This window comes from Paramacrobiotus metropolitanus, unplaced genomic scaffold (genome assembly GCF_019649055.1).
Source record: "Paramacrobiotus metropolitanus isolate TYO unplaced genomic scaffold, Prichtersi_v1.0 Parri_scaffold0000052, whole genome shotgun sequence".
Taxonomy (NCBI): domain Eukaryota; kingdom Metazoa; phylum Tardigrada; class Eutardigrada; order Parachela; family Macrobiotidae; genus Paramacrobiotus; species Paramacrobiotus metropolitanus.
In genome coordinates this window covers 649,390-662,201 of record NW_026570272.1, presented here as the reverse complement: position 1 = coordinate 662,201, position 12,812 = coordinate 649,390, and the positions used below count along the sequence as shown (strand labels likewise).

The following is a 12,812-nucleotide window of genomic DNA, read 5'->3' as shown; positions in this document are numbered from 1 at the left end:
TGTGTGAAAACCAGCCACCGTCCGGAAGTCACTGTTTCTGACGCTTAGCAAATGTTCGAAACATGGACTTTAGGCATGGCTCTTTCAGGTTGTGATCTGCTAGCAAAAGCAAGACCATAACTAAAATGTACAGAAAATGCGCTCTACAAGGAAATGTTAGCTGTCACGTGGAAATCTATTACTCCAGTGAATTATGGCCGCCAGCTCTTTGCACCTAAACTTTAGTATTATAGATTTTATCCTGCGCACCTGTAGTTTGTCCTGTTCGCGCTACGCTGAATTCTCTGTTCGGTAGACCATTCATACAGCCAATCAGTGTGTTTTCACCGGCACCGCCCTGCTACCGTACATTACGAATTCACCGCGTATTTTAAATTGTCTATTTCACAAATTCAAGGATGCTCACAGCACCCTCAAGGCATGAATAGTGCAATACAGGTTGAATACATCAGAATACTGGTGGAATACGCAGATGCCAAGAATACAAAGCTAAATAACTTGGGTAGCATTTTTGGTACGAAATCGTTCACAAATCGACTTGTAGGTATTGTCACAGAGACAAATGATAAAACGGAAAATGAAGGCAAATCTGACTGCTAAATCGTGATCACTGACAAATACCACCCTAATCTAAATGAATCGGCACGGAAACCACTGAAAAACACTCGAAAAGTCCCAGATCCCGACTTTCTAAACAAAGGAAACCTTTATTCAAAAGCGAGAAACAAGACTGAAAAATCGCATAGCCCGGCGAAGCCGCATAGCCCACAAATACAGCGCTAACGAACAGGAATGAACAGAAATGAACTACCGCTGGAAAGAACCAATCATCGCTAAACAACGCTAAAGGCGCATCCCATGTTACACGTCCCCCCGGAACGAAAAGGCTGGACCCCAGCCGCACAAAGAAAGGTAATAGAATAAGAAAACTATAATGATACGTATTCATGTTGCGAAAATTTCGAAAAATAACTAGACATCGCGCCCTTAAAATACAATCGTCAGTGAGAGACAATGACACCTATTTCGGATCCTCCGCGCCAAGGTCCTCTTTCTCTGCATCTTCCGGTGTTCCCGACATCTCCGCGTCGCCACTGTTATGAGCTTGTTCATCCTGCGCGTCGACCAACATTTCTTCTGACACAGAATCGCCTCGCTGCTCTTCGGTTTTTCGTCGGTGCTCCGCGGCTTGAAGCCGGATGTCGCTCAGCGGAAGGTTACGCAAGACTAACGGAATGTAATTCTCGTAGTCAACATTCACATACACGGGGCCACTTTCTTCCGATGTAGTCGGATTGGGGACAGCGTAGAAGAATCCGAATCCGTCCCAAGGCTCATAATAAACAGGTGCCGGCTTCACCCCGATGTTACTTGGAATGGGGAAGTGTTGTTGTGCGGCAATCTCCAGTGCGGTGTGGCTGCCGGCAGGGACTGGCAGTTGCAAGATCATGCGTGCCAATAGCGGTGCAAACCGTGCGACGATCTTGATACGGCGGGCCAGGGCGAGATACTTCTCGGCATTGCCGGAGACAAACGCATGATGAATGCGAACCCACTCGCGGAGGGTGGAGTCGGCCGGAAGCGAGCGGCTGCCACTGTAGTGAAATGGATACCCGTTGTACTGATGTTCCAACAGGGTAGGTGGGCCAATGTACCACCGCACCACGCGTGGATCTCCGGGTACGACGGGAAATCGGTACATGTCCTCGTATTCTTCATCGGTGAGCGACAAATCATTAAGAAAATCCCAGTAATCATCCATTCGCATGTCGCGCAGAAGCCACGGCATGGGTGGACCGCGTCCATCTGGTGGCTGTGCTGACGAGTTGGCGGCGGCCGTTGTATTTGCGCTTCCGGACTTAGATGACACTGTGGTGACGGCCGACAACACCGCACTCCCGGGCTCAGGCTGTTGCGCCGGTACGACATTGGCCGCGTTGTACACTGCTGCCAACTGCTGAGACGGGGTAGGCAGAAGACTCATTGCTACCGGCCGCGGAAGTAAGCCTCCTTTCCAGGCTGGAGTTACAGTCAGGGACGGCACTACAAATGGCGGAGGCATGTAGACCGGCGGCGGCGGCGGAGGGTTTTGCTTCTCACGCTGCTTCTGCATCATGATTGCCAGTCCGCGCATGTATATGTTGGGCATGCTGCCGAGTCCCACCTCCATCAACGCGTCCACTTGCGGCAGGGGAAGCAACCCCGAGCGCGTTGTGCCGTGCTGTAGAATAAAACAGCATTATAAGCGTCCAGCGCAATTACTGCGAGAGCACGCATAGAGCGAGACGCTTATCTTTCCGGACAATATCTCAAAACCTTAGGTGCCAAGCGCCAAAATGGCGAGCTATACCGCGTAAGCGCAGCACACGTACGAATGTTCACTAAACTTTAAAAACTTTTTCGCATTTTCTGCGCACCGGAGTCTAGTAGTCCCAGGCTAAAAAGTAAGGCGCTGCTGCGTGATTCACTTGCGTCGAACGCTGGCTGCATTTCGCAATATGCGCAGTTCTCGTGTTACTCACGCGGCAACCCGATTGCTTCCTTACAGTTAGTCATTACATTACTTATTATCAACTGAACACGAAAAACAAATTATGCGTCGGTTGTTTATCGCAGACTGCGCACCAAACGTGAAAACGCAGCAACAACTACTCTAAATTATACTTCCCACGTACCTCCTCGCGCAGAAACAGCGATTCGAAGCGCTCTTGCGGGCGGAGATTACGTGCTTCTTCGCGGATGGTAGGAAAAACTGCTGCACAATCATCTACAAATGCTTGCAGTGCTTTATCAGCGTACACGTAGTTCTCAGCCAAACGCTGAAACCCTGCTGGAATGTTGGAAGCGGCGGCGATAATCGCATAACGCGTGTTTTCGTCAGAGACGGACTCCAGCGCACGGAAATAAACCTGGTCAAATTGCGTGTGCGTGCAGCTATCCGTCACCAGTTGACCCGAAAACTGGAATCGAGCGTGGATCGCTGCCCTGCACGCAGCACACGGAAAAATGTCCGAATTGTTTCGCGATCCCATCACGCTAACTAGGCCACTCACTGTGAATATGTATCTACGATAGATTCAGAACAAAATATATCATAAATTAACGTTCAACTAACGAATGCTACCAACTAGCAGGACAGCTGAGATTCGTGCAAGCACGGCTAAATATAACGAACCCCATGGCTAAAATATCACTGCGTTGTGTGCACTCCACGATAATCTCGTGTGATGAGCCGTCTGGGACGCAAATTATACCGATCTTGCCTATCGCAACGTTCCCGCTTAGCTACGTCTGAGTCACTGTCAGCAACTTCCCAATCTTCTGACTGAGAGTTCTCTTGTTGTGTCTCGACTGTCTTATCAGTACTCCTCTGAATGTACGGTTGAATGCGCTTAACATTCACTGTATCCGGCTTAGCACGCCGCCGGGTTTTAAACATTGGCTTTAGTAAATATACGTTATCACTACATTTGATTACAACTTCATACGGAAATTTGTACTTTGGTGTTAACTTAGTATTGACTCCGACTTTACGTGAATAGTTTCGAACTTTCACTAACTGTCCCGGTTCAAATGACACTGCTTTTCGGTGTTCGTCAATACGCGAGGCATCGCGGCTTTGCTGTAATTCTATTCTAGATTTCGCAAGATCGTACGATCGTGACATCCGGTCTGCTAGCTGCTGTACATAATCGGGATAGCCCCCGTACCGTGATGGTTCACATGTCTTAAAAATAGTATCAAACGGGAAGTTCGCTTCTCGACCGAAAAGCAAGTAAAACGGTGTGAATCGAGTGGTTGTTTGTTCCACCGCATTATGCGCAAAAACCACCGACGTCACGTACAAATCCCAGTCCTTTTGATTGTCACTAGTGAACATCGAAATCGCTTGCGAGATAGGACCCATCTGCCGTTCGCATAGTGCGTTTCCTTGCGGATGATACGCCGTTGTGGCGACGTGCTTTAGCCCTATGAGCTCGGTGACTTTTTCGATCAGATCGTTTCGAAAATGTGTACCGCGGTCAGTCAGTAACTTGAAAGGGGTACCGTACTTGAAAATAACGTGCTCTACAAAAAATTCAGCTACGACTGCTGCGGTGTCATTCGGAATCGGTTGAGCAATGACAAAACGACTGAGATGGTCGATCGCCACAACAACATAACGGTTTTTACGGCATGTTGCCGGAAATGGACCAAGGATGTCCATCGCTACCGTATGAAAAGGCGCAGGTATCGGCATATGCTGCATTTCGCCTTGTGCCTTTAGTTTTGACAGTTTGCGGGCCTGACATTCGTCACAACTTTCTACGTATTCTTTTACGTACTTATGCATACCCGGCCACCAGAATCGTGGAACTATAAGGTCCCACGTTTTCCGAAATCCCATATGCGCCGTAATGGGTAAGTCATGACATGCTTTCAGAATTTCTGCTCTAAGCTGACCAGGTACCACAAAACAGCAGTGCTTGCTGGTTAAGTACCGCTTATAGCGATAAAGTACGCCATGTTTAATACAGTAATCTGCCTTGTACCAGCGGTTATTCTCAGACTGACCGTTCGCCATGTCCTCAATAATCGTCCGAAGACGTACATCCTTTGCCTGTTCTGCCCGGAGATACTCGTAGTCTTGTAAGTCCACATCAGCATCGCCTATGCATGTGCTAGCAGCAACTGCAGTAAGATGTACACTTTGGCAGTTAACTAAGCCCATACTGTGAGATACGGGAGGAAGATCAATTTCTTCCTCAGGTGCTGCTGCATCGACCGGAAAACGACTTAAACAGTCGACGTTGCCGTGTAAACACGCTTTCCTGTATTCTACAGTCATGTCAAGCGCACTTAACCACAAAGCCCATCGTACGCATCGCGGATTAGTTCCCCGCGTTTTTAACAACGATACCAGAGCTTGATGGTCGGTTCTCACCGTGAAACTGGTGAACTCAATGTAATGCCTAAACTTAGTGACAGCGAAGACTACCGCTAAACACTCCTTCTCTGTAATCGGGTAGTTACGTTCATGATTTGATAACGTACGACTAGCGCATGCTACAATGTGCCCGTCTTGCGACAATATGGCACCTACCCCGTGCCCACAAGCATCACATTCGATGACAGTTGGTCGACTTGGGTCGAAGCGTGCTAGCACCGGTGCAGTGGTCAGAGCATTTTTCAACGTAGCAAAACTTTTATCATGTACTGCATTCCATCCCGTCTTGACATCGATATCTTTTCGCGTTAACGCGTACAATGGATCCGCAATATGCGAGAACCCTTTTATAAACTTCCTGTAATAGCTAGCCAAACCTAGAAATGACTTAATATCGGTTGCGGACTTGGGAACCGGAAAACGCTCAATTGCGGCAATCTTTTCTGGGTCCGTACGTATGCCGTGACAATCGATAATGTGCCCTAAAAACTTAGTTTCGTTGTATGCAAACGAACATTTAGCGGGCTGAATGGTTAACCCGGCACTGCTGATCGCTTGGAGAACGGTTTCTAACCGATCAGCGTGCTCCTCAAAGCTGTTAGCAAATATAATAATATCATCTATGTACACAAGACACATGGTCCATTTCAGTGCACCTAGTATAGTGTCCATTGTAAGCTGAAATGTTGCTGGTGCATTGCACAACCCGAACGGCATACGAAGAAATTCGTACAAGCCGTCTTGGGTTGTGAACGCAGTTTTCGGTTGATCTTCGGGAGCGACCGGTATTTGCCAGAAACCCGAATAGCAGTCGATGCTGCTGTACCAACTACTATTGCCGACAGCTTCCAGCAAATCCTCCGGTAGCGGCAATGGGTACACGTTTTTACGTGTCAGCGAATTTAGCTGCTTAAAATCGATACAGAACCGTACGCCTCTACCTCCTGGCTTTTGAACAATTACAACCGGTGAACTCCAAGGCGAGCGCGACTTTTGTATTATACCTTTTTCTAACATTTTGTCGACCTCGTCTTGTATAAGTTTTCTGCCGTGCCACGATGTCCGCCGCGGAGCGGATTTAAACGGCTTAGAGTCACCGGTGTCGATTGTATGCGCATTGAAGTCCGTCTGACCGTACGGTTTACGTTTCGTCGGAAACAGTCCGCGCTGTGAGCGGAGTATTCGCATTATGCGCTCTCGCTGTTCAGCGTTTAAAGAAGAATTAATATTTACGGTTTTCAATGCTTCTTCAAATTCCAAATTTTCTTCATCTGTAAATGTGCCAACGTCACCCGTACAACACGTCAGATCGAGGTCTTCTTCGTACGACTCGATAGTCCCTACGAGCGTACCTTTACGTATTATACGAGGATTGTCATTAGGGTTTACCACAAATAAGTCCAGACGGTTTTCGAATACGTTGACAACGGAATTCGGTATGGCTACCGTTAAGTGATTGGACAGTACCTCATTCTGAAAAAATACGCACCGCTGCTGCTTAACCTTTACTCTAGGTTTTGCGTGGAAAAATACAGCGCTACGCGGCGGGATAGTCACCGAATGCGTCGCATAAGTACGGACGGGTTTAGAATGCACTACGGGCTCTACCTTATTGGTGCTCGAGTCTAGCGGAAGTTCACCCGCTATGTCGTTATCCCAGCCCGACGCCTTGTCGACAGTTTCTGCGCTAAACACGACATGTTTTTGCTGAACGTCTACTTTAGGGAAAGACTGTTGCTGACGTTTAAAAGAACTCATAGTAACAGTAGCTTTCAGACTGTTTATCAGTGAAAACGCCTCGATAGCATTGCGCGTAATTGCGGCTTCAGCCGAATTCAGACAACCATTCCAGTGAATGACGGCATACTTAATGTTCTCGTGGGGCGGGATAACCATAATCTTATATCCCTGTAAGTATGGGCAAGCATACACTTCAGTTAAAAACTGGGAAATCGCAACGGACGAAAGACTGCACCTGTCGTCCCATTGAATGTCCACCCACTGAATCGTCTGTTCTACACAATCATTCGGCAGTATGTTAGCTTTTAACAGGTCTACACATTTAGGTTTCCGTATAAAAAATTCCATTCCCAATAAAAACTGCTGCTGAATGTCCGCGACAAATACGGCGTGCGCATACGTTGCGTTCAAAAACTTAACATTTACTATAGTGTACAATGTTAGTGGTTGCACCTTACCCGTAATGCCGCGCATATACAGCGGACTGCCGCTTCGTATAAGATCATTATATACGATTCCTTGTTGATCACAAAACGCTTCGGAAATTAGCGAGAAATCTGAACCAGTATCTATTAGCGCGGGAACATCGTACCCGTTAACTGTAACGTTAAACCGGAAATGCTGTGCTATGATAGGAATATCAGTCTCAAGCCGTTCAACAGCACTCACTGTCGCCGGAAGTTCCGTGCTAGCAGCAGCGTTAGCTGACCCACGGTAATCCGAAAATTTTCGGTAACCTGTACCTCCCGGCACTGCATTATAACTAGCATCCTTCTCACTAAGAGGTAATTCTAGCGTACCGACAGCTACACCTCCCACTACTGTCGGCTCCCGTTTTTTGGCGGTCCCGCACTCGGTGGGCGGCTGCCCGCATTATCTGCGCTATCGCGTAATGACTCGCGGCGTTGTCGACGCTGCACCTGGTACTCGCGCACAGACGGCGGAAGTTTGGCCGGGTCGACCTGATACCACTTACAGCTGGGGCTTACATGGCCTTTTTCTCCACACGTCCAGCAAGTTATGTTGCTGGGGGTGGGCGGTCGACTTGTCCCTTGATTAGTCCCTGAATCAGTTGGCCTGCTATTCTGCTGCTCGGTTTCTGAGAATGAGATTAAATCACCCGTCGACCGTTCTGAGAACGAACTGCGCCTATGGCGATTCCTATTGAAATGATCACTGACATGCAACTGTGACTGAATTCCCACTGCAGCATCGCTGGTTTTCTGCGCGAGAATGCGGCTACAGTTACGTGCTTGCAGGAGGAAGTTTGCAGGTGTCAATGGCATATTAGTCGCAACCAAAGTATACAATTCAGGTAGCGTACGCAGACCATTAACCAAGTAATTAACCTGCATTACCGGAGTAAACACGCATCCGCAGTCCGCGATTAAATCCATAACCGCCTGATAGTAATCATCGATACTCTCTTTTTGCGGTTTATAATACCGAGAAGCTAGATCTTGAGAAGCGACTAACTCACGATCGTGCTCATAAAACTTTTCCATTAGCTTAATTTTCCACTCTGAGAACGAAAGGCGTCCTACGTACTGTTTACGCACGTTGTCATAAAAATCTCCAGCCCTCCCTTTTAGAGCTTGCACCAAACCAGCAACCATAAAATCATCAGACCATCCGTTAATAAACGCAATCTCTTCATACCGAGCTATGAAGTTTTCTACTCGTTCTGTTTTATCCCCTTTAAACTCTGGGATTTTAACAATCTTCTGTGAAGGTGCCTGCATGAACATGTAAGGATTATATGCAGCAGTGCCGGAAGTCGCATTGAGCTGCGCTGAAGTGGTAGTGTTGAGGCCAGAGTGCGAGACGCGGTGTGATGGCGAGTTTAACTCGGGCTTTTCACTTCGTACACCGGAACTGTTATTACGTCTGCTGATACCCGCGTGATCATCGTCTACTGACGCGGTCTCGTCATCGCGTGAGCTAAAAACCTGTCTGATCTGCCGGGAGAATTTAATTGCCAGCTAACCTTTCTGGCATCTCCACGGTTGCTCTCAGAATACATGTCACACTCCATGTTGTCTTCGTGCGCGAATCGCGAGCGGGTTGGTTCGCTCCTAAATGCGGAGAAACGAACATCCTGGGAAACAAAATCAGCCGAATTAGTGGTCCCGAACGGGCGGTTATCCACTCCACCAAAAACATTTGGATGCTGTCTGAACATGCGCGCTTTCGCACGATCCTGCGTTTGAGAAACGTTGCTGTGAATGTTAGGTCGTTCTCTGTATGGTAGGTCGAACGGCTGCGCGCCGAATTGTGACGTCACACGCTCAGGGCTGTGGATCATGGACTCCGGCCGCCTTTGTGACGTCATGACATCATGCTGCTCCGCTCTACTGTTAGGGACGTGTGCAACCGGCGCTGCCGATCCAGGCACGTGTGAAGGAAAATCCCCCGGTGCCGCAATTAAACTGCCTAATTTCACGGTATCCTTTTTTCGTACATCTTGGCTGTTTAAACTCAGGCTTTTAAACTTCTCCTCAACCAGTTTTTCAAAGTGCGATTCAAACTCACGACTAAAGTCGGATACAAACGCCTGCAAGGCGGCTTTGAGATCAGAAGCCCTGAGGAACTCATCGGTTCTCCCCGTAGTTTCTACGCTCTTTTCGACATGTTCGTCTGGATTATCGCTTCTATGCGTACTCTGACCGTCTCTAGACATTCGCAACAGATTCTCGAGGTACCGACTTGGCGGACGGCTCAGGAGAAAAAACTACTCTGCCGGCGTATGCCGCTGTGCTTACCTGTTGCACACCGAACGAAATCGATCGGCCGACTCCGCCGAGCGTCCGTGCGAATTCCGTCTCCACGGACTAAAAAAAAGGGAACGGAGTCCTTCGTCCTACTGAACGGCTTGGCGTCAAAATTCAACAGCCCGTTGCTGTTTACATCCGACAATGGGTGATTGATTACAGGAGCGCCACTTTGTCACAGAGACAAATGATAAAACGGAAAATGAAGGCAAATCTGACTGCTAAATCGTGATCACTGACAAATACCACCCTAATCTAAATGAATCGGCACGGAAACCACTGAAAAACACTCGAAAAGTCCCAGATCCCGACTTTCTAAACAAAGGAAACCTTTATTCAAAAAGCGAGAAACAAGACTGAAAAATCGCATAGCCCGGCGAAGCCGCATAGCCCACAAATACAGCGCTAACGAACAGGAATGAACAGAAACGAACTACCGCTGGAAAGAACCAATCATCGCTAAACAACGCTAAAGGCGCATCCCATGTTACAGTATGTGATACTGAAAGTGGCATCCGTTGCACTATAACGGGCATCATTTGCATGTGAAAGCGTATGTAGATGAAATCGCATCCATCAATCTGCCGACCTTCGGCAGATTGGTGGTTAATCGGGTGGATTTACCCAAAACCAAACGAGAGGAAAAAATGTGGTTGTCACTTTTTCATCTGCGGAGACAGCGAGCTGATTGACGAGGAGCACGGTGCTCCACGCCTAGCTGTAGGTTTAAACTAAATTTCGAAAATAAAAACAAATCCCTCCGGAGAACCAAAACGAGTAGGATGACATGTTCAGAAAGATTGACAGGAACATCTGGGTGATCGCATCCACCTTTCTGCCGGAGCAGTGTACGCATGCATTGATTGATCTTACAATGGGCCTGAATGCACTCAATGGCTTCGTTGTCACATCCATCGACGCCGATCGATTAGTTCGGCAGAAAGGTGGATGCCTTAGAAAAAGGTGGATGTGCTCCGGCAAAAAGGTGGACGGCTCATCCATCAATCTGCCGAAGGTCGGCAGATTGGTGGATGAGATTTCATTGAACATCCACCCGTCCACCTTTCTGCCGGCTACAAGCGTACGTACCGGATTCCTTGTCCTCATAACTAATTATAAAGTTATAACTTTATTTCATTTCTCAATAACTCAAAAATGGATATGCATAAAAATATTCTGTGAAAAAAAAGATCATCTGCCAAGGAAAAAACAGACTGCCAAGGAACGTTTTTCGACACGTGGAGTACTTCCGGCAGTTCTTCGCGCTTATCTAGGAGCGATTGCGGTGGACTCGACGTCTGACTACCGAGGTAACACTGGGACTTCCACCAACGGACGTATTGTCCCCTGATGCCATCCTATAAGCTGGAGCATACGCAGCGTACATTGTGGTCGGCGGCTGGGGATAGGCGCCGGGGTCTGTGGTGCTAGACCGTCGTGGATACCATTGGGGTGGTGGTGATTACGGGCACAGAAGATGGCGTTACGGTGATGGGGCTCGGAGCAACGTACGCTGTCGTTGCAGTTACCTGTGGAGTGGTCGTAGTGACGGGGGCGTATGTGATAGTCGCCGGCGTCGTCGCTGTGGTGGTCATTGGCGATGGGGTAGCATAGGAAGTTGTCGCAGGCGCTGTCGTGGTATAAGATTTAGTTGTCGCGGTTGTGGTTGTAGTCGTACGGGTAGGCATTGTGGTGGTATAACTCGTCGTTGTTGGTGTTGTCGTTGGCGTAGCGGTGTTGTAAGTTGTGGTTGTTGGTGTGGCTGTCGTGGTAGTAGTTTCTGGCGTTGTGGTAGTATAAGTCATAGTGGTCGGTGTTGTCGTTGACGTAGTGGTCGTATAAGTTGTGGTGGTTGGCATGGTCGTCGTGGTTCTGTTGTGGGTGTTGTGGTGGTTTAAGTCATAGTTTCGGGCGTTGTTGTCGTGGTGGTAGTCGAAGTGTATGTTGTAGTGGTGGGTGTAGTAGTCGTCATATATGTCGGGGTTGTGGTGCTCGTGGTGATTGTGTAGGCTGTGGTAGTACTAGTGAGTGTGGTAGTGGCATGGTCGTCGTCGTCGGTGTCGGGTAGTGTACGTGGTTACCGGCGTGGTGGTGACGGTAGTTGTCGGCACGTATGGGGTAGGAGTGGTTAGAGTTGTGGTGGCATAGGAGGGGGTATTTGGCGACGGGGGCACCGGGGTGGTCGTGCTACCTGGTGGCGCTTAAGCATAGGCAGTGGTAAAGGGCGGATATGGTGATGGTTTTATAACTAGGATCCCGTGGTTGAATTGATCATGATTGGTTTGCACCATTACAACGCTACACTGCTTCCGAAAGACTTAAGTCCCACGGAAATCCGCACTTCCATGACTGGCCTCGATTTCGAGTAATCAATAACCCAGGAAAACCGGGTACTAGAAGGGATGGGAGTCATGGGACTACAATTTTGAAAATTAGCAGTCTGAGAAAGAAAAATCCAATTAAGAAAAAAACATTTATTCCAAAATTTTAGCGACCATAGGTCAAGCAGGAGATGACCATGTCGGCCCAACACGCATGGGAACCATGTTGCACCGACATGTTATTTGTTATCGTTTATAACAGCTGATAGAAAAATCGCACAGAATATGCCAATAGCTCAAACGATAGATCTCAACGTGTACTTGAACACCGATGCATTACGACGGTCATTAAGATGACCAGTGGCCAAGAAAAATTAAAAAACAAAAAACACTGATATGCCCCAGTAAATAAGTGCTTCTCGATATTTCGCAGCCGTTGGTCACTTCCGCTGTAGGTTTTGGACAGTTGGTCATCGGCTTTACTGCGGATCATATCTGAGTGACTTTTACAGTTGAAGCGATACGATATCCGGTCCTCGCCACTGAATTAGATGGAGAGCCGGGACGTGATTACATCGTTATGGACCGGTAACCATTTTTCAAAGTGTTATACAAGTGACCAGCTGCTGAGAAACATGGATGTATCGCGCAGCAGGGTCAGCAAAGTTCTGTCTAAAAAACCTATTTACGTCTATGCAAACAACAGATTATAACAACTGGGAGGGTAGACAGGACTTCTCCGAGCCGCCACATTAACCGCTTTGCACAGTTTGATTTCCAAAGGTTACGAGGGAAGCGTGCTCATGAACCGGAAGTTCCAGATGATGTGTTTGATGCATGGGTAGAAGCTGTACCAGCCTAGTGGAGTTTCTAACTAGCAGAGTACTAACGCGAGCATAAAAACTTTTATAGAATCTACCTCTCGCTCTCTATCTCTCTCATTATGACACTTTAATTAGATAAAATTTGTAAAGAATGCAGGGATTTTCCCAGGAACAATGGAGCAGCCAGGTTGCAGTAAAATGCAATGGTCTTCCTCGGTCTCTGTATGAC

At 47.9% G+C, this 12,812-nt stretch overlaps 1 protein-coding gene across 1 annotated transcript; it reads right to left on the bottom strand.

Moving 5' to 3' along the window:
* Positions 1 to 930: 930 nt before the first annotated feature.
* Positions 931 to 11,033, bottom strand: LOC129592387 (uncharacterized). Its single transcript, XM_055488406.1, has 4 exons — positions 10,968 to 11,033; positions 9,430 to 9,527; positions 2,676 to 2,985; positions 931 to 2,221 (listed from the first exon to the last, which is right to left on the bottom strand). The coding sequence occupies exons 1-4, from the start codon at positions 11,031 to 11,033 to the stop codon at positions 1,022 to 1,024; spliced, it is 1,674 nt and encodes a 557-aa protein (XP_055344381.1). The 3' UTR covers positions 931 to 1,021.
* Positions 11,034 to 12,812: the final 1,779 nt, after the last annotated feature.

Bases quoted from the DNA above. Each gene is read 5' to 3' on its own strand.
- LOC129592387 (XM_055488406.1), bottom strand. From the start codon at position 11,033: ATGACCACCACAGCGACGACGCCGGCGACTATCACATACGCCCCCGTC. The intron at 9,528-10,967 runs GTAACTGCAACG...GCCGTTCAGTAG, and splicing joins TCACTACGACCACTCCACAG to GACGAAGGACTCCGTTCCCT. The intron at 2,222-2,675 runs GTACGTGGGAAG...TTTATTCTACAG, and splicing joins CGCTGTTTCTGCGCGAGGAG to CACGGCACAACGCGCTCGGG.